Source organism: Diorhabda carinulata, chromosome 6 (assembly GCF_026250575.1).
Source record: "Diorhabda carinulata isolate Delta chromosome 6, icDioCari1.1, whole genome shotgun sequence".
NCBI classification, from domain to species: Eukaryota; Metazoa; Arthropoda; class Insecta; order Coleoptera; family Chrysomelidae; genus Diorhabda; species Diorhabda carinulata.
In genome coordinates, this window is record NC_079465.1 from 25,297,876 (window position 1) to 25,322,705 (window position 24,830).

At 31.7% G+C, this 24,830-nt stretch overlaps 1 protein-coding gene and 1 long non-coding RNA gene across 3 annotated transcripts in view; one reads left to right on the plus strand and one right to left on the minus strand.

The window, feature by feature from the left end:
- Positions 1 to 23,364, minus strand: part of LOC130895927 (uncharacterized) — a 49,720-nt gene extending 26,356 nt beyond the window's left edge. The window contains exon 1 of the long non-coding RNA XR_009059502.1: positions 23,109 to 23,364. This is a non-coding gene — a long non-coding RNA (uncharacterized LOC130895927). The remainder of the gene's footprint in view (positions 1 to 23,108) is intronic.
- LOC130895924 (ATP-binding cassette sub-family G member 4) lies at positions 1,309 to 23,971 on the plus strand. Of its 2 annotated transcripts, XM_057803569.1 has the most exons (9): positions 1,309 to 1,515; positions 10,205 to 10,403; positions 12,562 to 12,876; positions 15,074 to 15,648; positions 15,707 to 15,985; positions 17,467 to 17,709; positions 17,785 to 17,885; positions 18,212 to 18,367; positions 18,448 to 23,971. In XM_057803569.1, the coding sequence occupies exons 2-9, from the start codon at positions 10,246 to 10,248 to the stop codon at positions 18,796 to 18,798; spliced, it is 2,178 nt and encodes a 725-aa protein (XP_057659552.1). In that variant the 5' UTR covers positions 1,309 to 1,515; positions 10,205 to 10,245; the 3' UTR covers positions 18,799 to 23,971. The 2 variants fall into 2 exon arrangements, with proteins under 2 accessions (XP_057659552.1, XP_057659553.1); XM_057803570.1 differs by lacking the exons at positions 1,309 to 1,515; positions 10,205 to 10,403 and adding an exon at positions 10,554 to 10,635.
- Positions 23,972 to 24,830: the final 859 nt, after the last annotated feature.

Here is a 24,830-nt window from a genome sequence, read left to right on the forward strand (position 1 = left end):
TTGATTTTAATATAGGATACGTTAAAATAAATTTTAATTACCAGAAGTATTAAAATTATATCATTGTTGATTAAAAGTTAAACAATTTGCTGATATCAATTTTCATAAGCAAACATGATTTCACGTCTACTGAAGATTAATTACTATATTTTTTTCTCACTTAAATTTAGGGTAAATAGCGCTTAGACTTCCTTGTCCTGCGTTACGTAGATTTGATTTGAAAATTATTTTGTTTAAAGCTAAAACTTTTTTGTGAATGAATTTGGATATAGATGACACACTCGATATAAGGAAGCAAAATTCGAAGGAGACGATGTATGACAGAATAAAATATCTCTAATAACAATAATAATGTATGTCATTATCTAAACAATAAGTGGGAAACCAAATAAAACTATTACGGACAATAATCTAGCCTCATCATTCCATTACGGGGGCTTTATTCATAGCCGTTCAAATTTTTGCACACGAATTGTACCGAACATAGTCACAAAAGTTCAAAAACTTCCCTGTAAGGACAAAACTCATCAGTTCGTCTGCACCGAATACCGTAAGAGCGATATTTACGTCGAATTGAATCATAATATGAACCTAAAGCGTAACGCTTTAGAATAATTTGTGATAGGTACACGCGAACCAAGGAACTTCGATTCTTTATATCGTGTGGGGGAAGCGGCGTTGTCGGGTCGGTTGGAATTCCAGAGTAGTAAAGAATAAATGATAGTCAATGACCTTTACGCACTAATTTGACTGCGGATATTTTACAAATCACGTAATTAAATATTTATAGTTATTTAAATGAGAAATTTATATTATATATTCGAAAGATAGTACTGCGACTTTGTGAAAACTATTTTTCCACGAGATAAGCGTGAAAAACGGACATTTCACATTTTTCATCACTTTCTCGGGACAATTTCGTCTAACCAACCCGAAATTATAGCTCCTGGGGCTAAAATATATTTAAAAATACAAATGAAAATCTTTGTGATTATTTTTTTGATTTACAAGCAAGGTTAGACTAATTATTTATTTTGTTCCGTTCACTTTCACGTTTATTTTTAATAAAAATATAAAGTTTTTTTTAAATTTCAATTAAAATTTTGTTAAATACATCTGCTTATTTCTAATTATTTAAATGATTAGATAATGCGAATCATTTTACTATTAAAGACACTTATTTTAAATAAAATATTTCATAATTTCGAACAATGATAATATGAAATCTGCAGTGGTACAAAGATCGACTGATTCAGACAAAGAGGCAACATTTTTCGTTCAAGTTAGATGATCCGGCAACGTCGATTAAACACAGTCGCATTCAACTCCATAGCCTAGAATACACACTATTAGATCAGTACACCAAAACCTTTGTGTTGGTATAAGCGGAACAGCTGACGAATACTGAAAACTAAAAGATGTTGTTTATTAAGTAAATTAGAACTTTATAGATCGATGATATTAATAATTAAGATCTGGAAGAAAGTGTTATTAAGTGTATTATCGGTGTAAATGGTGAGTACAAGTCAAAATTAACCTTTCGTAGTTTTTCCGGGTAATTATCGTATTACGTATGACGGCTTTCTATTTTTTTTATTTTTAATAATTGTCATTATACCTATCAACATGTTCGTTAAAGATTTTTGATTGGATTTAAACAATCGGGATGTTTGGTACGTGAAGAGTGATTCGTGAGTCATCGTTTTTGTTTGGTTTGTTAAGGAAGAGTGTTTTTTTTTTGTATTAAATGCAGTCGAACTTTGATTCTGATTAGAATTATTGTTTTAAAACTAACATAAATGTGTTAAACAGTATTACATTGTTCGTATACATTAATATAAATTATATTATTAGTCATTTTTAGTGAAATATCGTAATAAATTTCTTTTTGCAATAATTAATTTAATTGTCTGGAAATTTATGGTAGAAAATTGGTTCTATAATCGATAATAAAATTTATTAAATATTTATATGTCGCTAAGAATAGATGTTAGGGAAATGGAAGAATGTAACTGTCACAAGGGCAAATAGAAAAAAATATATTTTAGTTTAAAATAAATTACCAGAGAATAAGAAATTAATATGCTACACCTTCAACGAATTTAAACTAAAAAATTATAATTAAATAGTTATTTATGTAACAAATATGTAAAGTCGTGTTTTTTCGACGAATATGAAAATTGTCGACGAACACATGAGATGAAAAAAGGGCTTTACACACGAATTGCATACAATATTTTTTCTAATATCGAATATTTAATCAAAATACAGAATTTTAATGGTATTTTTCCGTATAAAATATGTTTATTAATACTTTAATCAAGATTATAACTTTTCGCCAACTAAAAATAATTATTACTCCATAAGTAGATAAACAAAAAATGGCATTAGCGCGATTTGAACCTGGGACCTACCGCATGTGAGCCTCGTACTCCAACTACTACACTACGGAGACCTTAATAATACGTTTTTTTCTCGATTTCGTAGAATTATTCGAAATAGCATAAATTAAAATTAAATCTTATTTTGTTATTCGATATTTATTTGAAAATAAAACGTAGAAGGTTTGACCGAAAATCAAGGACGACAAGATGTTATGAAATTGTCCGTACATATATTGAAAAATAATTGCTTCTGGTTATAATTTATTTAGATTTATTTATAATAAATCGTAAATTAATTGATAAAAAAATCAGTAAAGCACTTTCAGGATTATACGAATAAAAGTTTTTCCGAAGTAATAGTCTTAATACTCAAAATAAGCGTTTACTTATGAAAATCTTCCTTCTGATAGTTAAACTCTAAGATTAGGAAATAAGATAAAATCGCTAGGGGCCAGATCTGATAAATACGAAGGACGGTTAATTAATTCTTTGTTTTAGCCGTTTCATGTTGGTGGGATTGAAATTTGAAACCGCTGCTGGGGCAGCAACATCCATGCTTTTTGGCGGGTTGGATCGTTTTGTTTCAGTCCCACTAATGTGAGCTCACGACGGGGAAACTTCAGGTTGATTCCGTTAACTTCCAACGAATGGCCTTGCGATTTATTTATGGTCATCGCAAATGCCAGACGTACCGGAAATTGTAAACGTTTAAAATCCGTCGGAATACGCGGGATCAAGACATCCTCTCCTTTGTATTTTCCATTTCCAATGTCTAATAATTGCTTCACAAACATATTTGCGGTTTCATCTTGTTGCAAAAATACTCGCATGTTAGCAGTAACGATCAACATAAAAACTTGAAATGTCACACAAAGTATCAAAATGGCTGAAATTCTCGTGACGTTCAGGTTAAGGTCGGAAATTTTTTAGACAGACCTCGTATTGAGGACTAGAGATTCTTTTTAGTTTTCAATTAACTCCCTGTGGAATTTTGTTTGGTTTTCATTGTTTTATTTACGAAGGGGCTAATTTATATATATATATATATATATATATATTTTATATATATTCTCACTCTCACTTTTTTTTTTAATTTTTTTATTTTCTTATATATTTTCAACAAAATTAGAATAAATTTTATGTATTTGCATAAATTTACGATGTAACTACCTATATTAGATAAAAATACAATGTCCTTGTGTCTCAAAAAAAAACCTAGAATTAATTATTAATTATTATGGTGATCAAATATTCTAATGAGTTTTGAAGATAGTAACTTAAACTGAATTATTTATTTACATCAGCCATTTTATGGTTAATAATTTAGACAAATTATATAATTATCGAGAGACAATTTACATTTTGAAGAAATTAATAAATTACCATTGTTTTACGAAATGTGACCAATATAATTAAATTATTAAGAATACGAGAGTTGCTATTTAAGTTTTGAGATTGAGGTACCTTCAAAACGTGATATCAATATCAGTTTACGCACAGCATCGATGTTTTCTGGCACACAGCCGATTTTGGACGAACTTCATCCTGTGCGACCACGATTAAGTCCGAAAACCAGCCAAACACTGTTGCTAGAGATGGTGCTTCATCACTGTTTAATCCACGTCGAAAATCATCGCACCATCACCATTAAAAATGTCAAACTTCAAGATGTCAATGTCAGATTTGACATAATCACTTCAGCGTTGCCATATCATAGGAATTTTCGTATAATTAGACATTAAAGTAAAAGACTAAGAAGATATCTGAAGAAATGAAGGTAAAATTTTGGACTTGAAAACCCTCCAAGTTTTGCAAGTTTTAAACTTGAAGAAAATTGTATAACAAATAATTTTTCTTTAAAATAATTGTAGAATTTACTCACATATTTCAGTTAAGTTTTATACAAATATTTTTCGTTAACGTAGTCACAGATATAGAAGTTCGTTAGACCAGGTATGTAATCAAAATATTTACATTAGGATTCTTTGAAAAGCAATAAAATAATAACTATTTCGCGTTTTATATGATTAGGAAAAAACATTCAGTCTCAGGTTTTGATTACTTATCTAAATAATTAGCGAGATGCCGTTTTTTTTTTCAAAAATCCTTTTGATTCTGTACTTTAAAAAGTAAAATAAATAAATAGACGGAGAACTGGGAATTTTAAAACTTTCAACAAATATTTAATTCTCAACACGTGTTCCAAAAAAACTATTGAAAAAAAAGTTATTGCGGTTTGAAATTTATAAAATCGGATTGTACATAATGATAGTCCAGGGAAGTTACGAAATCCACACCGATCGAAGCTTACGACACTCGAAAGTTTTCACATTTTTTCGTTTACGATAAATATTTTTACGAATATTTTTGAGCGGGCTCTGTTGGAACAACTTTTTTTTGAATATTTCAAAAACTATTTTTGATTCGCGAACCCAAAATAAATTTTTAGTCCACTTTTTTGACTCGAGCCAGCCAATTTTATAGGGGTAAAAAAATGTAGTTATCAAAGTTTTAAAAAATTTTTTCAATCCTCGATTTTTCTATTTATGCGGCAAATAAAGTGGAAATAACCAAATAAAATTGATATTTTATGGAAATATTGAGAAAATGTGTCTAAAGAAGTTGAAATTTTGAAAATACGAGATAGCAGTCGTATTAACTGATTTTATATATACACTACTGGTTAAAAGTTTTTGCTCACCCCGTAGCTCGCTTGATACACACAAATAAAAACAAAACGATTTTTCGATTTTGATATTTATATTTCGAATAACGTAATATATGAATTTTGTTCTACAATTTTGGCATTTCCTGTAATATTTTCGAAAAATAATCGTCGTCCATGTGGTTCCATTCGTTTTTCAAAATAATCCAAAAATGTGAAGTGAAAATAGAGCACTGATTTGTGACTTTCCTGTTAAATTTGTCCCACAAATCAATTGGGTTGAGCTCGGGCGACTGTGACGCCCAAATCGTCACTTTCAGTGAATTCTTCCTTTCCAATTCTTTCAAATTCTCTAGGAATGCTTGGGATCGTTGTCATGCCAGCCAAAACGTCCTCTAATATTTTTATAGTCTTCTTCCTTCAAAATTCCTTCAATTTTTACCAGTATTAGACCCCAAAACCCCAAAACTTAAACTCCTCGATCTTTTTCACTTTTCATACCTCCGATTTTTTGTTATTTAGCCCACTGCAACCTCTCAATTTTATTTTGACGTCTTCTTCCCTGCTACCCATCCAAAATGACCAGTTTCTCTCAATCTCCTTTACACTGTAGAAGATCCTCAGATTCATTGATCCGATCTGGTATTTCTGAGCCCAAGAGTCGTTGTTCACGTTTACTGATCAATACAATACGTTTATCTTCAGTGTTTTAAACCGCCAAAGACCCTTGTCAAGAGGTGGGTTGAAATGAGCGAGAAGATTTTCAAAATTCAGCTTGCAACCATGAAAATAAAACTCAGATGGATTTTAAGAAAATTCAACTAGACATTCAATAAACAAACTACGATTAACTATTACTAGTCAATTATTATTTTCTCGGGCTCATAAAAACTTGATTGGGCATTAATATATTATCTTTAAGTGAATTTGCAATCGTTGTAATTTTTTTTCTTAAATAAATTAATGGTGGGTGTAGATTATCGATGGTATGTCGACAAAACAAAACAAGATAAAACTCATTAAAGAATGTCGAACGTATTTATCTAAAAGCTATTCTTGCATATACGACAATTCCAAGGATATCTGTATTAATTTACAGGGTATAAACAATTTTATGTCGCTACATTAGTCTAACAAACTAGATATGAAATTAATCAGCTACCTCATCGGAATATATACAGCAATTCATTGATACATGATTTGTACGTGGTACTGAACTTTGAATGATTTTTCAAAATTGCAGATTTTTTTTGTATATAAGATCAGTTTTGTACTCTGTATTTACTTATCGAACAGTGTAGGTAGTGGGGTTTGTTATGAAAGTTGGGGTGGGATTTGGGACTCTAAATGTGGAATATAAAATTGTTTAAGCACTTGGGGGCAGTGATTTTTTTCATCATTAGAATGTACTCTAACCATAAATACAATAATTTTTTTAAAAAAAGTAATCTGAGCACGAAAAAACCGAAAAATGTCTATAAATTCAAAATTAATGCATCTAAATGTTCTGTTCTGTTTTAAAATTAGTTTTTTCAATAATTTTTGGAAGAAAGATAAAATTTGACGTTTCGACTTTTCTTTAAGTCTTTTTCAAATTTAGTTTAAGCTAGGTTGGGTTAGGCTTGTTCTACGTATCGTTTCAAACTTTCCATAAACCGTACAATGTAGCCAAACCAATGTACAAGCTGAACTAGATTCTTTTCTAAGTGGAACTGATCCTATCAACAGTAAAATATTTGGTGGCAGAGTTTAAACGACCCGCTAAAACCAGCATCGCAGCGTCGTGAAGACGTTTCCATCGAGCGTTTGGTCGTAGTTCACAGAAATTCACGAATTTTTGGATGAAAGGCAACAGGGTCCGTCCAAAGACCGTTCCATCTGCAGGCAAGGTCATGGCGTTGATCTACGGCGAAGAATTACTTTTTGCAATACGAGTTTTTTCATCAAGACAATGCACCAGGTCACACATCCGTTTCTCTGATCTTTTCCACTTACTTCTCAATCGTTTCTCTTATCTTTTGTTTGGTTTTTATGATTTGTTTCATAATTATTGATATGATTCATATTAGTGAGGCGAATATTTCACCTTCGGATAACAAACAAACGTGACCAGAAATTGAAAACATGCGATAATCAATTGTTGGCGAAATTAATTTCATATTCATGATTCAGAATTTTATTCTGTCAATACGTTGTTTAAAACAATTGAAAATATGAACACTCGTAAAAAAATTTCAAAAAATTTTTCTTATGACTAATAATGATTTTTTTTTGTTGATTGTTCGAAGTATTATTTAAAGAATTTTGATTAGTGACAAAGCCCATTCCAGAACAGCTACATAAGCGACAAAAATTCAGAATATATGCCACCTACAACTCGGCCTACAGCTTCGCGAAAAAAATAGTCTTACGGAGTCAGATCAGGTCTATATGGTAGGTACTCAACCTCTGTGTAAACCCACATTCGTGTACAGAAGACTTAGAAAGCAAATCAGGGTGGCCTGTTTTGCGCAAGAACTCCTTTCCAGATTATACTCTCTTGGTCCTCATGTAGAATCCTTGTTTTGGAAATGCCAGCAATTTATTGGAATAGTCGTCGTCACAGGACATGGATCATCTTCTAACGATTCTCGTCAACAATTAAACAACTTAGACCAATTATTAATTGTTGACACAAGTCGCCTTAAACAGCCTCCGATCTATTTTTGATTTGTGTTGTTGTTAATCCTTTTTTGATCAAAAATTTCATAACAGGACGACATTTTTCGAAAAAACTTGACTGAGTGGTCTATTAAGAGGGTTGCTACTTAATTTTCGACAAACAAAAACACTTTTACATGCGTTTGAACCAATTGTCGAAGCATTTTTCCCATTCCGAATAAGGTACCTCCAAAACATATGATTTGGAAACACCAACCGCTTCTTCGGGTCTAGAAAAACGTTGAACTCGCGATTTATTTTTGTCTGCGGAAGGCGGAAGACCCATCAAATTCGATGTTTTGACTATTCACAAACGTTTTTGTTTGAAATGATGTGTATGAGCTCGGTGATTTTTAAACTACCGTCATTGAATCTTTTCATCATTTCTTAGCACCAATCGAAATTTTTTTGAACGATTGTCAAATTTTGGTTTAATCCACGTCGAAAATCATCGCACGACGAAACATTCTGAGTACGTTCATCACTGAAAATGTCATTATCAAGGATCTCAACTCTCGCATAATAAAATGGATCTAAGCTGAAACTTGAAATCTATTTAGACTCAAAGTAATTAGAAATTTTCTATTTCGAAAATTAAATTTGAGAGATTCCGCATGGATTTTCAAAAGTTTTTATTCTACTATTTCAAAATAAATCATTTATTATCGTAATAATGTTTTCTCGAGTACTTAATCCCAAAATTAAGGTATCTAACGATTATTTATTCCAATATTCCAACATTGTAATAATTTGGAATCGAGATGGATTACAAAAAAATTATTTTATATCGTAAATTATTTGATTAGGTTTAAATGTATTAAAAATCTCATAATAATTTTATAGTATACGATGACGGTTAGTTTATCAAAAAAAGTGTTATTTTTGAAAAAAAAAAAAAAATTATTCAAGTCTTCGCACTCAATCCAGCGAATTTTTGGAACCATTAAAAAACAATTTTCCGGAATTCTGTGCCTCTACCGTCATCTTTTCATTTGTCGCTTTCCACCAAGCAAATGCGAAATTTTATGATAAAATTATACACTAGGGAGCAAAAAACTCGACCCCTGGAATCGCAAGTACCTGGCAAACAACGAAATAGTAAAATGGCCGGTGGGCTCGACAAGAGTCAGTCAGAGATGAGCGATTTATTGTCAGCTCATCGCTGAGAAATCAAAATCTCCGGTATTCAAGTCCGCCAAGAACTTAGAGAAATGCAAGGAGTTGCTGGAAACTTAAAAGAAGACTTAAGGCGGCTACCGTTGTTCAAGTGTTCAGAAAAACGTGAATTGTGGCTGTTGGTGTCGGGACGGTCAGAAACCTACAGGGCTACTGGCCCGAATTTAACCCCAGCCCAGGATTCGCCAGAGAACAGGTTAATTGGAGACCTGCTTGGTCTCATTGTTCAGAAGACCTGGAGAAAGATGCACGCAGTGTTTCATAAAAGAAACTGTGTCTTTTGGAGGAGGTTTGTTTAACCCCAGCCCAGGATTTGCCAGAGAACAGGTTAATTGGAGACCTGCTTGGTCTCATTGTTCAGAAGACCTGGAGAAAGATGCACGCAGTGTTGCATAAAATAAAATGTGGCTTTTGGAGGAGGTTTGTTTAACCCCAGCCCAGGATTTGCCAGAGAACAGGTTAATTGGAGACCTGCTTGGTCTCATTGTTCAGAAGACCTGGAGAAAGATGCACGCAGTGTTTCATAAAAGAAACTGTGTCTTTTGGAGGAGGTTTGTTTAACCCCAGCCCAGGATTTGCCAGAGAACAGGTTAATTGGAGACCTGCTTGGTCTCATTGTTCAGAAGACCTGGAGAAAGATGCACGCAGTGTTTCATAAAAGAAACTGTGTCTTTTGGAGGAGGTTTGTTTAACCCCAGCCCAGGATTTGCCAGAGAACAGGTTAATTGGAGACCTGCTTGGTCTCATTGTTCAGAAGACCTGGAGAAAGATGCACGCAGTGTTGCATAAAAGAAAATGTGGCTTTTGGAGGAGGTTTGTGGCGGTGGAACGGGGAGATTAAGTGCGAACCGATACATAGAAGAAATTTTAGGGGATCACGTCGTTTCTTCGGCGAAAAATTCATCATACTACAGGTTCCGTAAGGTAATATTTACAGTATATTGCAATTTCCGCTACTTAACAGAAAAGTTCGGGCTAAAAAGCTTGCAACAGTCTAGAAATCGGATTTCTAAACGGCGTTAACTAAAAAATGGGATAGCATCGAACAAGATCAAGTAAATAAACTTATTAGATCCACGAAAAAGGGATTGGAAGCTGTTATTAGGACCAGGGGCGAAAACACTAAATACAGATTTCAAATAAATTATGATTTCTACGACATAGAACATTCATTATAAAGCTAAGGCTAATGGTTTCGAGATAGTCGCTTTCAAATACTTCCCAAGAGAAAATTTGTTAGTTAACTTCCTAAACGTAAAAAAAAAATTTTTTGTTATAGGTTTTTGTTGGTTGATAAGGGTGGCGCAGCCTGAAGAACTTATGACCAAACGTAAGAAAATGGCGGATGATTCAAAATGTATAAAAATAAATTTATCTTTGGATCAAGATGACACGAATCAAGCTGTCGCTTACACCAAAGCGACTTGTTCGCCTTTGTACAAGGAAATTGAATCTCTAAATAACGCCTCTGTTTTAAGGTAAGCAAATAATTTTTTTTTTATTTCAACATCTGACCGGAAAGATACGTAATAATATAATATATTCGGATAATTGAACTTTACACATTTGCTCATACAATGTTGTTAAAAACAATTAATACTTGAAATTAATCTGGAATCTATTGCACTTGAATATCGAATCAGTAGTCGAATGCGTTTAGTGGTTGAACGACTGAATTGCGATCGGTAGTGTATAAATCATGATTATTTAGTAAGTTATTATAAAAAATAACAAAAAATTTAATTAGTAGATTTGTTAGTTGTTGCTGGCTGAGTATAATATGCTAAAACAAGTATTTTATTGAGACAAATTCCGTTTTTAAGCTATTTTCTGACTCTGGTTGCCTGCAGAGGAGCAATTCCTATATCAGGGCCCACTCCAAAAAACCCTCCTCCTATTAAAATTTTCCTTATTCTACCAATTTCTATCCAACAAATTAGTCTTTGGAAAAAGATGCAGCAAAGATCAAAAATAGTCAAACTTTAAATTCGTATCCCAGAAACCCTAAATTTTCTGGAAACCTGTCCAGTTAACTATACAGGGTGTCCCACGACGTGTTGAAACTATCCGTATATGGCAAAACAGTTATGGTAAAATCGTGAAAATTTTAACATCTAAAAATCTACAGAAAACATTTAATATCTGTATAACGCTAAGGTTTATAGGAGTAAACATGAATTTGCCTTAGTTTTTACCCATGAATGCACTAAAATGGAAAAAACCGGGTGGTTCTATTTAAAAAAATCATGAAATTTGATATTTATGAAGTTGAACTTTGAACACTTTTTATACACACTCTGTATAAAATGAAAAATTTTTCAACATAGATTCAAATACATCTGACATTGCTAAAAAAACCGAACAAAAACCATTTTCATATCTTTAAGGGTATCCCCGTAAAAAAATAATTTAAAAGGGTTAAATTATTTACAAAAAAATTCATAACTCAAAAAGGACACATTTCTCGAAAAAAGTTTTTAAGCAAAAGTATACTAAAATTTTACGTAGATTACAAAAATGTATTAATATACAGGGTGTTTTATTTAAAATAACAAAGCTACAGTCGACTTCCGGTAGAACAGGAAGTCGGTCATCTTTTAAAATATTTTATTTAAAAATATCGTATCCTAAAACCCAAACGTAGAAATTTTCATGATTTTACAATAACTATTTTGCCATATACAGATAGTTTTAACTCATCGTGGAACACACTGTATAGTCAACTAGATAGAATTCCAGAAAATTTCCGGAAAACTGGAAAACTTTTTAGCAGAAATTTTTAGATCCGGAAGGGTGGTATTACGAAAAATTCTAACCGTTTTTACTATTTTCACGAATAAAAATCCAACTACTTTCAGAACAGACCCTGTATAAATCTTATATTAAGTTTTTCAATTTCCATTTATTATTTTTTTCCGAGAATTTGTGAGTCGTTAACGGCTAGTATGGTGAAAGGTACCAAGGTCGATGGAATCTAACCATAATGCTAGTTTTGAATAGGGAAGATTTGAACCACATAAAAGAAAATAATTTTTTGAATAATTATTCAACGAAACTGTTCTGTATGTGGTTTTTCCAATGTAAAATAAAATCGTAACACGTGGCCATTTTCTTTAATTCTATTATACAAGGTGTGGCTATTAAGTAACGAAACCCTGAGCCTACTTTTCCGAACGCGATGTCCACCGTATCTGATGACAAATCAGTATAACGGTTGCCTTCGTGTATATAGGAACTGTTTTTTTTTTGTTTTGGCGTAAAAAAAGCAACGGATTGTCGTGTTCGATTTAAACATTTTAAAGAAACTCGCATATACAACATCCCAGTGTTAGACCATCCACCTAACTCGCCGGATCGTGCACCATGCGACTTCTACATCTTTCTTAAGATCAAATCTGTACGAAAAAGAACAAGATTTGAGTCTGTTGAAGCTGTGAAAGAAGTATAGGTGTATTATACTGATGAGACCCAATAATAAATGAATTCGGATGATATTGTATATTTTTCTCGAGAGTAATCACCGGCACTTATCTCAATTGGCCCCTGTCGAAAAGGTCACTTTATTAACGAACAAATAGTAATAATAACCTCGAATTAAATTCCTCGCTAACGTATGTGTTTTTATTCGTATTCCAGTGGCTCTCAGACTAACTTATACAACGGCTCGTCGTCGATAACCATCAACAGCGGGGGCGCGTTGAGAAAAGTACCGAATAGCAGTCCCAGTAATCACAAAAGACCGATGATATCGTTAACGCATTTACCGAAAAGACCTCCGGTCGATATTACCTTCAACGATTTATCCTATTCGGTATCGGAGGGTAGAAAAAGGGGGTACAAGACGATTTTGAAATGCATCAGCGGAAAATGCAAATCTGGCGAATTGACGGGAATCATGGGACCTTCGGGAGCCGGTAAAAGCACATTGATGAACATTTTGGCCGGTTACAAGTAAGTAAATATTTATTTTTAATAATTTTGGTATATACGAGGTTTATGACAAAGTTATATTTCGATATTTTCGCGATTTGTATAGTGCAAAAACCTAAACTAACCTCATCGTGAACCTACCATTCACTAACAATACCGGTTCCTTATGTACATATACAGGGTGTCTCACGACGATCACACCTCTAAAAATTTACAGAAAACATTTAATATCTGGATAACGGTAAGGTTTAGGTATAGAAAAGTATACATGAATTTGCCTTATTTTTCTCTCCCAAATGCAATAAAATAGAAAAAACCGGGTGGTTCTATTGAAAAAAATTAAGAAATTTGATATTTATCAAGTTAAACTTTGAACACTTTTTATACACACCCTGTATAAAATAAAAAAATTCTCATTATAGATTTAAATACGTTTGATCTTGCTAAAAGCAACCGAATGAAAACCATTTTCATATCTTTAAGGGTATCCTCGTAAAAAAATAATGTAAAAGGGTCTGCAACGGTCAAATTTTTTTACAAAAAAGCATGCATTTTTCGAAAAAAAAGTTTTTAGACAAAAGTATACTAAAATTTTACGTAGATTACAAAAATGTATTAATATACAGGGTGTTCTATTTAAAATAACAAAGTTACAGGTTCTAGTAGAACCGGCCATCTTTGAAAATATTTCAGTTAAAAAGATCGTATCCGAAAACTCAAACGTAGAAATTTTCATGATTTTACTATAAGTATTTCGTCATATACAGATAGTTTTAACTCGTCGTGGGACAACCCGTATATAATGCTCTTTTTAAAACCTTTTGAAATAACCACCAAAAAAATTCAATTCTACAACAGATTTTTTTCAATTTCGGCTGAGTTTCTACTCGAAAACTTTTGCAATTACTATAATTAACCTAATTATCGTGAATCACTCGTATATGGTACTTATTTATCGTAGATTCTGATGAAGGACTGACTTTTTTAATGAATTATAAGCAAAGAAAAAGTTAATTTGCCAAATTTGTCTATTGGAAAAATATCATATTAGTTCGTTAATATCTCCAGGACTATGGCGCCACTATCATTTTGACATACTCTCAGTTTGTGAATTATAACATTTGGTTTTCAAAATTGGGTAAAAAGGAATTTTTGGCAAAACAAATACTATTGAAATCAATGCTTTGTTCGATAAAGATTAATCGGACTTGAAAAGTGGTTTGTCAAGCTTGAAGGATGCGAAAACATCAAAAAAGTGAAGCTGATTGACATAACCGCGACCCTAAAGATATCAAGTTTCTGGAGCTGCTCAATCTTCAATACGTCGATAGATGAAACATGACTCCATCGTCCACCGTATTTTCCCGATCTGGCCCCCAACAACTCAGACCTCAAGGGGATGCGCGCTGGAAGGGATTATCGCCGAAATCGAAGGGATAGTATCGCGTTTTTGCGCCTGTACATAGTAGGTACCACTAGGTACTAAGATATGTTGAAATCAGTACTATTATATGGACTGCACGAAACCCAGATTTGATCCCTATCGAATATGTTTGAAACACGATTAAGAATCTCCCAAACCAATTATTCCAGGATGCACAGGAGTGAAGGAAGTTTAAATAGCTGATAAGCCCTTCATGGAACCTGAATTCTTCTGTGGTCGGGCGAGCCAAATCTCTGGAAACGGCGCAGCTTCGCTGAGGTCTTGGTTTTCGAGATCTGATCGCTTCGCGACCTCGAGACAGAAAGAATTTCTCTACGATTCCAAACGCCTCGCCTGGATTCGTATAAGTATGGAAGAGTGGGTAGAAGGTTTTGAGTTTTCCCAAATCAGGTATATCGGGAAGAATTGATTTAATTGTGTGCTATTTGGATATTGAGAAGGTTATTTGGAATTTTCTGGGTCAGGCATCGGTCAGTCAGATGTGGACGGTTTATCGTTTTATTAAGGGAGTTTATTTACAGTGGATGTGACAGGCAAAGACTCTCCTGGGAAATTATGACCAGGGAAGATCTTCTGACCTAAGTCAGAACAATCTACGAATACTAACTGGAATCTTATCGGGTATCAAAAGATATTTTGTTAATTTTGAATCAGGGTGTCCCAAGCTATTCTCATCTCTTTCCCTCTTATATGCCTACTAACTTCTGATGGACACCATTTCCGCGGAAAATCGAGTCGAACTAAAACGAATTCTTGCATTTAATCCTTTTCCAGGACTTCAAATCTCAGCGGTCAAGTGAAAATTAACGGTAAAGTGAGAAATTTGAGGAGATTCAGAAAAATGTCTTGTTACATAATGCAAGACGATTGCTTATCACCTCACCTAACAGTTAAAGAAGCCATGATGGTATCCGCCAATCTCAAATTGGGTAAAACCGTGACTCTATCAGAAAAAAAAGTCGTCGTCAATGAAATACTGGAAAATTTAGGACTGCAGAGTTGCCTCGACATCACCTCTTCAAATCTATCCGGCGGTCAAAGAAAAAGACTATCGATCGGTCTTGAATTGGTTAATAATCCACCAGTTATGTTTTTCGATGAACCCACCAGCGGTTTGGATAGTTCTTCCTGTTTTCAATGTCTCTGTTTACTAAAATCGCTCGCCGGAGGGGGGAGGACAATCATCTGTACCATCCACCAACCATCCGCTAGACTCTTCGAAATGTTCGATCACCTCTACATGTTAGCCGAAGGACAATGCATTTATAGAGGACCCGTAATAGGACTAGTACCATTTCTATCCAGCATGGGTCTCAACTGCCCCGGTTACCACAACCCAGCCGATTACGGTAATCAATAATAATATTACTATATACAGTGTGGATTTTTTATTATTTTCGTTTGTAGTTATGGAAGTGGCGTGCGGGGAACACGGTGATTACGTACAAAAATTAGTTATAGCCGTAAACGCCGGTAGATGTAATCAATTCGCAACGCCCGATCACAGAAATAGTAAAACCGTATCCAACGATATCGTCAAAGATATTGGACATTGCAAAAATACCACAGGAGATGTGATTACTGTGCCAAATGGTTCCGCCAAATCCGCAACTCCCACAACGCCCGTAACTTGCACCACATCGCTTTTAGATTCGTCCGAGAATCTATCGCCTTCGGAAAAAAATGGTAAAATATATTCTATTTTTATGTTGATTCACCTCTCAGATTCCTAAATGATGTTTTTTATTTGGATATTTTGTATTTTTTCACGTTTCCCATAATCAAATATCGAAAAATATCATTTCTATATATGGTGGATGCGCCTCTTTATCCACGTTACCTTAAGTATTTGGTTAAACGATTTTTTTTCATTTCCAACCTCCAAATATCGAAAGAAGTCGAGTATTTATAATTTATACCTGTGGTGGACGCGCCTCTTCAACCACGTAACCTCAAGTATTTAATTAAATGAAATTTTTCACGTTTTCAACCATCAAATACTGAAAAAAAAACGGATTTTTAATCATATCTACGTATGGTGGATGCGCCTCTTCAACCACGTAACCTTAAGTATTTAATAAAATGAAATTTTTCACGTTTCCAATATTTAAAAATCGAAAAAAAAATGATTTTCAATAATTTCTACGTATGGTGGACGCACTCTTCAACCACGTAACCTTAATTATTATTAAATGAAATTTTTCACGTTTCCAACCTTCAAATAATGAAAAAAAAAATTTCTAATAATTTCTACGTATGGTGGATGCGCCTCTTAAACCACGTAACCTTAAGTATTTGGTTGATTGGATTTTTTTACGTTTCCAGATTTCTAATAATTTTCACGAATGTGGATGCGCCTTTCTACTTTTACCACGTAACCTTAAGTACTTGATTGGTTGAATGAAATTCCTAAAAAAAAACATCAATTCGTCCAGTTTCCGACCCCAAATATAGTAACTAAATGAATTTATACGTATGGTGAATGCGCCTTTCTCACCACGTAACCTTAAGAAGAAATCTAATTATTTACAGGTTCATTTTTGAATCTATTTTTGAAAATAATACAATTTTTAATGTCTCTCAGATTACCAGATTTACCGCTAAATATTATTTATATTTAGATAAATTTTAGTTATTTAAAGATTGTTTTTCTGACTTTAATACGATGAAACCACCCTTAACGCTAAAAATACGAAAATACATAATTGTTTACCAAAATTTTTACATTTACAACCGTGAAATATTCCCTCCAATATACAAGATGAAACAACTAAAGTTTAATCGTAAATAACATTATGGCGGATGCGCCTTTCTCACCATGTAACCTTAAGAGGAAATCTAATTATTCAACATTTTATTTTTGTACCTAATTTTGAAAATAATACTATTTTTAACGTCTAGAGGTCTCTCAGATTTACCCCTAAATATTATTTATATTTAGATAAATTTTAGTTATTTAAAGATTGTGCTTTCTGATTTTAATAGTATGAAACTATCCCTTACGCCAAAAATACGAAAATACATAATTGTTTATCAAAATTTTTACATTTACAACCCTCAAATATTTCCTCCAAAATACAGGATGAAATTAATCGAAAATAACATATTACGGCGGATGCGCCTCTATAACCACTCAGCCTTAAGCATTTTCCTATGGATTTTTGTAGGTTTTTCGACGACTGGTCTTCAACAATTTACAATTTTGCTCAAAAGGAGTATGTACATGATTTTAATGGACAAAACTCTGACTAGAATGAGAATAGTGTCTCATTTTGTGATAGGGTGTCTCATAGGCCTAATCTATTACGACATAGGACAAGACGCTGCTAAAGTTACTAGTAACGCAGGGTGTTTATTCTTCTGCGTCATGTTTATGATGTACACAGCCATGATGCCGACTATTTTAACTTGTAAGTACACAAATTTTAACCCCTAAAATCTATTTTATAAATGACGATTTTCCAGTGAATAATAATTGTTTTTAGTTCCGCTAGAGATGTCTGTAACTATTAGGGAACACCTGAATTATTGGTATTCCCTGAAAGCCTATTACATGGCGAAAACTTTGGCCGACATACCGTTTCAGGTGAGTTTATATTTTTTTTAAACTATACTATATTTTTTGGAAAGAGGACGTTTTAGATTTTGCCCTGATATAGGAAAAAATTTCCTCTGCAGAACGGCGATGGAGAAATTGTCAAGCGGGGCAAGATAATTTTCAGGAAGGTCTTCGTAGACTATCGGTAGCAGGTTTTGAAGAAAGGGATCGTCTAGTAGTGATCCAAGGGAGTGGGGAGGGTACTAACAGCGTTCCTAGCGTCAGTAGCTTCTTGGGTACCTTATTTTATTGACATATGGACGTATATACAAGGTTGTTTCATAGTTATATATGTCAAAATTTTTATTTTTCAGATTGTAATGACCTTGTGCTACATTATAGGCGTCTACTTCATCACATCTCAACCTTTAGATGCCACTAGATTCGGTATGATACTGTTAGTGACGGTACTGATAGCGTTGGTATCACAAAGTTTTGGATTACTTATTGGTGCTGCTTTCAATATCGAGGTAACTACCACAAAAAAAATGAAAATATTGAATTTTAAATCGAAATATTTCCACCATAACACAATTTTCTTTCCCTACAGGGTGGAGTATTCCTCGGACCGATTTCCACCATCCCCATGGTACTTTTTTCGGGATTCTTCTCGAATTTAAACGACATTCCTTTCTATTTGAGGTGGTTACCGTATTTGAGTTACCTCAAGTATGGTTTCGAAGCTTGTATGATAGCAATATATGGTTTGGATAGGCCGAAATTGGCGTGTAACATTGATTACTGTCATTTCAAATATCCCAAGAAATTTTTAGAACAAATGTCGATGAGCGGCGATATGGAAAGTTATCTCATCGACGTCGGGGTATTAGGAGGACTCTTCATTTTCCTCAGGATAGTGGCGTATTTTATGCTTCGGATCAAGTTGATGCAAAATCGGTAGATTTACATTTTTTTTTATTTCAAATACAGTCAAGTATTATAAATAGATCGTGAGATTTGCCCAAAAACAGCGAAAAGTAAAATAGATACTCAATTTTGTATTTTTTTTTTCAGAATTTTTACCAAAAATATTTATCGTAGAACGATCAGTTTTCCAAATTAGTTAAAAATACTCAAAAATAGAAATTATAATCATGCATTTCGAATTTTTAATTATGCAAATCAAAGAGTTGCATTTCGTTAACATAAACATTATATTATTGAAATTCAGTAAACAAGGACTGATTCGTCTAGTATGCCCCTGTAGCACGATAAGAAATGGACGTTGATGTTCTAACAGTTTTAATCTAAAAACAATCCCAGCAAACCATGTATTTATCCAAGAAAATTGCATACCACCCAATGGGTAAATCAATTTTGAAAACTCCCGGTATACTATGGGGCCAATTAATGGTAGATACTCAATTAACCCTACTTGAGATTTTACACATTCCAAAATCTAAAATATCACAATTTTTGCAGCTAAACAGTGTTTCAATGCTGCTCAAATCTATTTTCAATTATTTGCCATATCTGTCTTATATACATTGTTTTTTATAATTAATTTTTAATATCTTTGCTATAATATTTCGTTTGAATTATTTTTTTATTATTTTTATTAATATGGCAAGTTAAATTGATTATTATTCTTAAAAAATACTCATAAAACTGATCGATTTCCTTTAAATATTATTCCTACTATTGTTTTGTTACTTTTTTACAAAATAGATAAATTTTTAACAGAAACCATAATGGAAAGATTCAGTATTAAAATAATGTTGATAATGTAGGAACTACTGCAGACAGTGAAGCCAACCGATAGAAAATGTTTCCCCAAATCTATTTGAAAATCCCCTAAATTTAACAATAAAATGCCCTAAATTTGAAATTGACTATTAAACCATTTTGGAACTATTTAGTCGTAAATATCATCATAATAAATACTACAAATTTCAACTCATAAGGGTCTTTTATCAAATTATTTTCAAACTGTTATATTTTTTTACAATTTATTTCTGTTAAAATCTAATTTAACAACTTTTCTTTAGGACTAGGAAAAAAATACTCAAGTTGGGATCACTGTTTGTACAAATGATTCAATCGGAAACAGCACTTATCGATTTTTTTTAACTTTCCATAAAATATTATCAAAAATATTTATTTTTATGAAAAATAAAGAAAAAATCAAAAATTTACTGGAATATCTATTTTAATTTTTAAATTAAATTATCTATCATGAAAATACTGTTGCAGTATTTTGTACAAATAATCAATTTGCACTACATAAGATGTATACAGTCCGACTCATTTATATTGCACATAATAACAAGAGCTAAAGTTATTCACAAAATTTGCGCCGTTTAATTTGGTACAAATTTTTTTTTTGAATAACTTCAGATTTGACGTGTATATTTACAATTTAAATGAGTTTGTATGTATGGTACATTTTTATTATCATACCATTTGTTTAATCCGTACCTTATAAAAAACACATCACTAGTTTTAAGAAGGAATAGTCTGGGTCATTTTCAATCATAGCAATGGCAAAATTTAAAAAAAAAACAGTATAGAAATAGTCGTAGATATAATATAGTTTACACCTTCGACGAAAAAGTCACAAGAATGATAATAAATAGAATCAATCATAAAATACAAAAAAAATTGTAAATCAAATTTAATTTGACTTTATAATATAAGCATAACGAATTTCAAATTTGAAAAAATATATTTTTTTCAGTGTAGTTTTTTTCTTTTCGAAGAAATAAGATATTGTGCAAAATTTCATGATTCTGTTTATTAAAATTTATGAAATGAATGATAATGAAGAGACTATTTTTAAAAAAACATTTTAGGTGCAATTGAAACGAAGCATCGTCTTCGAAATTATATTAAAATGGTTCTTTTTGTACCAATCAACATTATTTACCATATAATTTTATATATAAACCTATATTTGTATTGATTTAAGGATGAATACCCATCAAATTTTGAACTAAATCTTCAAATTATTGAAAATCGAACGTAATTTGTCTAAATTTCATAGCTGATGAGAAATTCTTACACAAATGCAAAAAAGTTTGGCAACAGTGCAAGTTATTTGTACTTCTCACTCGATTAAAGTAACATTGAAAAAAATTACTAACATTAGAAGAGATGATGTTAAGGAATTTTCACGATATCGCCCCAACATCCGATGTTAACATACAGAGACGAAACGATCAAGGGTATGATCAAAATTTGTTTCTAAAATATTTTTGAATTAAAAGAAGAAAACGATCCAAGGGGCAGAATCAACGACCTTAGAATTTAGCTTCAATTTTTTAAGATTCAAAGTAGTACCGAATACCCCAAACAGGTAATAATGACTTTGAACCAACCCCTGTACATATTGAATCTGTCAAATCTAATTTTTTTCGATAAATAAACGTGTGACAACGATCCGCAGAATCAACGAGCTTAGAATATAACTTCAATTTTTTAAGATTCAAACTAGTACTGAATACCCCAAACAGACAAAAATGATTTTGAACCAACCCCTGTACATATTAAATATATCAATTCAATTTTTTTTTTGATAAATAAACGTGTGAAAATGATCCCAGGAGCAGAATCAACGAACTTAGAACATAACTTCATTTTTTAATACATATAAAGTAGTCCTGTATACCTTAAACAGATAATAATGATTTTGAACCAACCCCTGTACATATTGATTCTGTTGAATCTAATTTTTTTCGATAAATAAATATCTGATTATTATTTATTTAGGGAAGAATAAATGAGATTTATCAATTATTTTCATTATATAAAGTGCTAAAGTGATCACAAAAATTGAATCTTATCAATCGATATTATCTAATTAATATCATTTTTATGGTATTTTAGTAACCAATTTTGACTAAAGCCTAGTATCGAGCTTGGATATTACATATTCGACTTATTATTATGACCGAATCCATTGTTCATTTATATTAATTTAAAATTTGTATCGATTCGAAATGGATTTAGTTTTTCTTCAATAAGCCATCAAAGTTTTTACACAAATATCTTAAGAAAATCAAAAATGTCAATCAATATAAATAAAATTAATTAAATAGCAATACCACGGTGCCAAATATCTTCTAAGAATATCTCATCTGTTATATCCGATCCAAACTATCGCGAGGCGTCTCCCAGGTAATCTTGACACAAATGAAGGCGGCAGGAGTACCAGCCATCCTCACTCTCGATTTAAACAGTTGCCCGCTACGTCCACTACAAAACGGACGTGATTCAAGAGAATTAGATACTTTATATCCCTACCGATATTATAATTTCTTAATTTATGTTACCTAACTAAAAAAAAAGTCAAAATAGGGAAAACGCCCGTAAAACCGACAGGGAGACGAGAGGACACAACAGACCTGTCCTCACTTTTGAGGGGTAATTAAAGATTCTTTTGTATAAAAATGTATATATACAATTTTTTTCTAAATTTTGAATAACCTAGTCAAATTAAACGTTTAATTTATATTTTTTCTTTAAAATCAAAAAAAAATCCATAAATAATTATTTTTTCAATCACTGTTTTAGTATATACTCTTAAGTATTGTGTGGAATTGGTGATCTTATACTTTATTATTTAGTTTTATGATATAATATTGAAAAAGGTATATTTTGGTAATTTTTTATGCTCAAAATGAGAACTTAGTAGAATTTAGAATAGTCCGGGTTTGAAAATAATTGGATTACATGTAAAATGATTACATTGAGAAGAAATATATTTGTACAAAGTATTATTTGATATTTTAAAATTACCAAAATTAACAATTCGTACCGAAATGATATTGTCCGGACCTAAAAGGCAGAATCCCTGTAGTCATTTATTCAATTGTGATAGAAATTTTTTTCTAATAATACTTTTTGATTTTTCTCTGTGATGGTGTATGTGATTTTATGTTCAATTTCGATAAATATTCGAACCAATTATAATAAATTTAAAACGAAAAGTAATGTTTTGATTAAACTAATAATAGTTATTTAAATAATTTTCGATAAAATTATTGAATCTACCTGTTATATTCAAATATTTTATATCAGTTGAATTTTATTTTCAAATAAAATTGTTTTTGAAATATATGTTCAAATATAACCTATATTTACATGATTTATATTTCAAGACAGATTATTTATACCCAAAATTGCCATCTAGCTTATTGAATACTTCCTTATTGTTAGACGAGCTAATATTTTATAGGTTATGTGAGCCCAACATAAAAAGTTTACACATACCTGGACTCCTAGATAAATGATTGTGTTTTATAGATACCACTGCACTTTTACACACAAAAGTCATTAAAAACTTTCACTTATTTCCTTATTTCAATTTGTTTACATTTAATTATTAGTTTCTCCACACTAAATTTATAAAAATTTAAAATTATTCACGACAGACACGACACAATCCAACGCGTTCTTCTGAATTAACTGTCAGTTAACAGCCGACTAGATTAATACATAAGTTATTCTATATTTGTTTGATTTCCCTCTCTTTGTCTACTCATTTTAAAACGCATTGTTGTTGTAATTAACTTAGGGTTACATCAAAATTATGGTATCTATAATTTTTTTTTTAATTTTTTAAATCAGATAAAAAACGAATTTTAATTTAAAAATAAAAATAAAGAAATGCAAATAAAAAAACTAAAACATAGTTTGCAATTGTTGTCAATCTTTCTATACCTCTCTCACTCTATTCTTATTAAAATGTTTCGATGTTTATCAATGGCGGCTCGTTAAAAAGGGATTTTATTTTTGAACTAAATTGTAGTAAATTCAATTTATCTAGGTTGTAGCACAAATAATCTTTATTATAAAACAATTATGAAACAAAAACGACAAATTGAAATTTATAGTGGATTTTGAAACGTTCATCTTGTTCTATTAACATTAGCGACTCGTTAACAAAGGGATGTGTTTAATTTTTTTTGTGAATATAAGTATAATCAGGTACTACTTTAATTCAAAAAAATTTGTCTATCTACTGGTACTCATTTTATATTGAATTATTTATATGTTATATGACTTTATGTAATAATTCCAATATATTTATTCATGTATATATAAAGTGATAATACATTTTTTACAGGATGAAATTGAATTTTATTTTCCTTTAAGATACCTGAAAAGTTACTAAAAAATAGATAAAGAAAGAAAATTATGATTTAAAGTTGAAAAAATGTTGTACGAATTTTACATAGCCTGCGATTATTTAATTTGTTACGTGTTTAGTCCGATTCTTAGTGATTTGGGATAATTTATTCAGAAACAATCAATTTTACATAACCTAACTTTTCTATATACATCAAAACCTTCATTCCAAAAACAAATTTTCAATTAAAAGACTCACAGCTGTAAACATCAATAATTAACGACGAATTAGAATATTGATAACAAAAAAGTACACGCTACTGATGACCTTCTCTTTATCTAATATAAAAGAACATTCGACGCCTATTGGTTCTCCATCTTTTTCGCACGATATTAGTTCAATTTTTACATGTCAGTTGTCAACGTCAATAATTATCGACGAATTAGAATACTGATAACAAAAAAATGCACGCCAATCGTAACTATTTCTTTTTATTTAATAATAATGAACATTCGTCACCTATTGGTTCCCCATTTTTCTCGCACGCCATTGATGACACTCTTTTTATCTAATATTTGACACATATTGGTTCCCTATCTTTTTGGAGACTATTAGTTCAAATTGTACCTGTCATATGTCAATAATGATCGATGAATTAAAATATTTATAACAGAAATATGCACGCCACTGGCAAGTATCTCTTTTGATCTAATATGGAAGAACATTCGACAACTATTTATCACCTATCATGTTGCCATATCTTCTTCTAACTCTGTGCAAATTTTCCTTGTCATCTGTCAATAATATGATAATATAAATGTACACACTACTGGCAACTATCTCTTATCAAGAGTGACGATTCA

What these genes read in the sequence shown, in the direction of transcription:
- LOC130895924 (XM_057803569.1), top strand. Translation starts at nt 10,246, where the DNA reads ATGACCAAACGTAAGAAAATGGCGGATGATTCAAAATGTATAAAAATA. An exon ending in AACATTTTGGCCGGTTACAA is followed by an intron (nt 12,877 to 15,073) that starts GTAAGTAAATAT and finishes ATCCTTTTCCAG; the next exon opens with GACTTCAAATCTCAGCGGTC. An exon ending in TGGCCGACATACCGTTTCAG is followed by an intron (nt 17,886 to 18,211) that starts GTGAGTTTATAT and finishes TTTATTTTTCAG; the next exon opens with ATTGTAATGACCTTGTGCTA.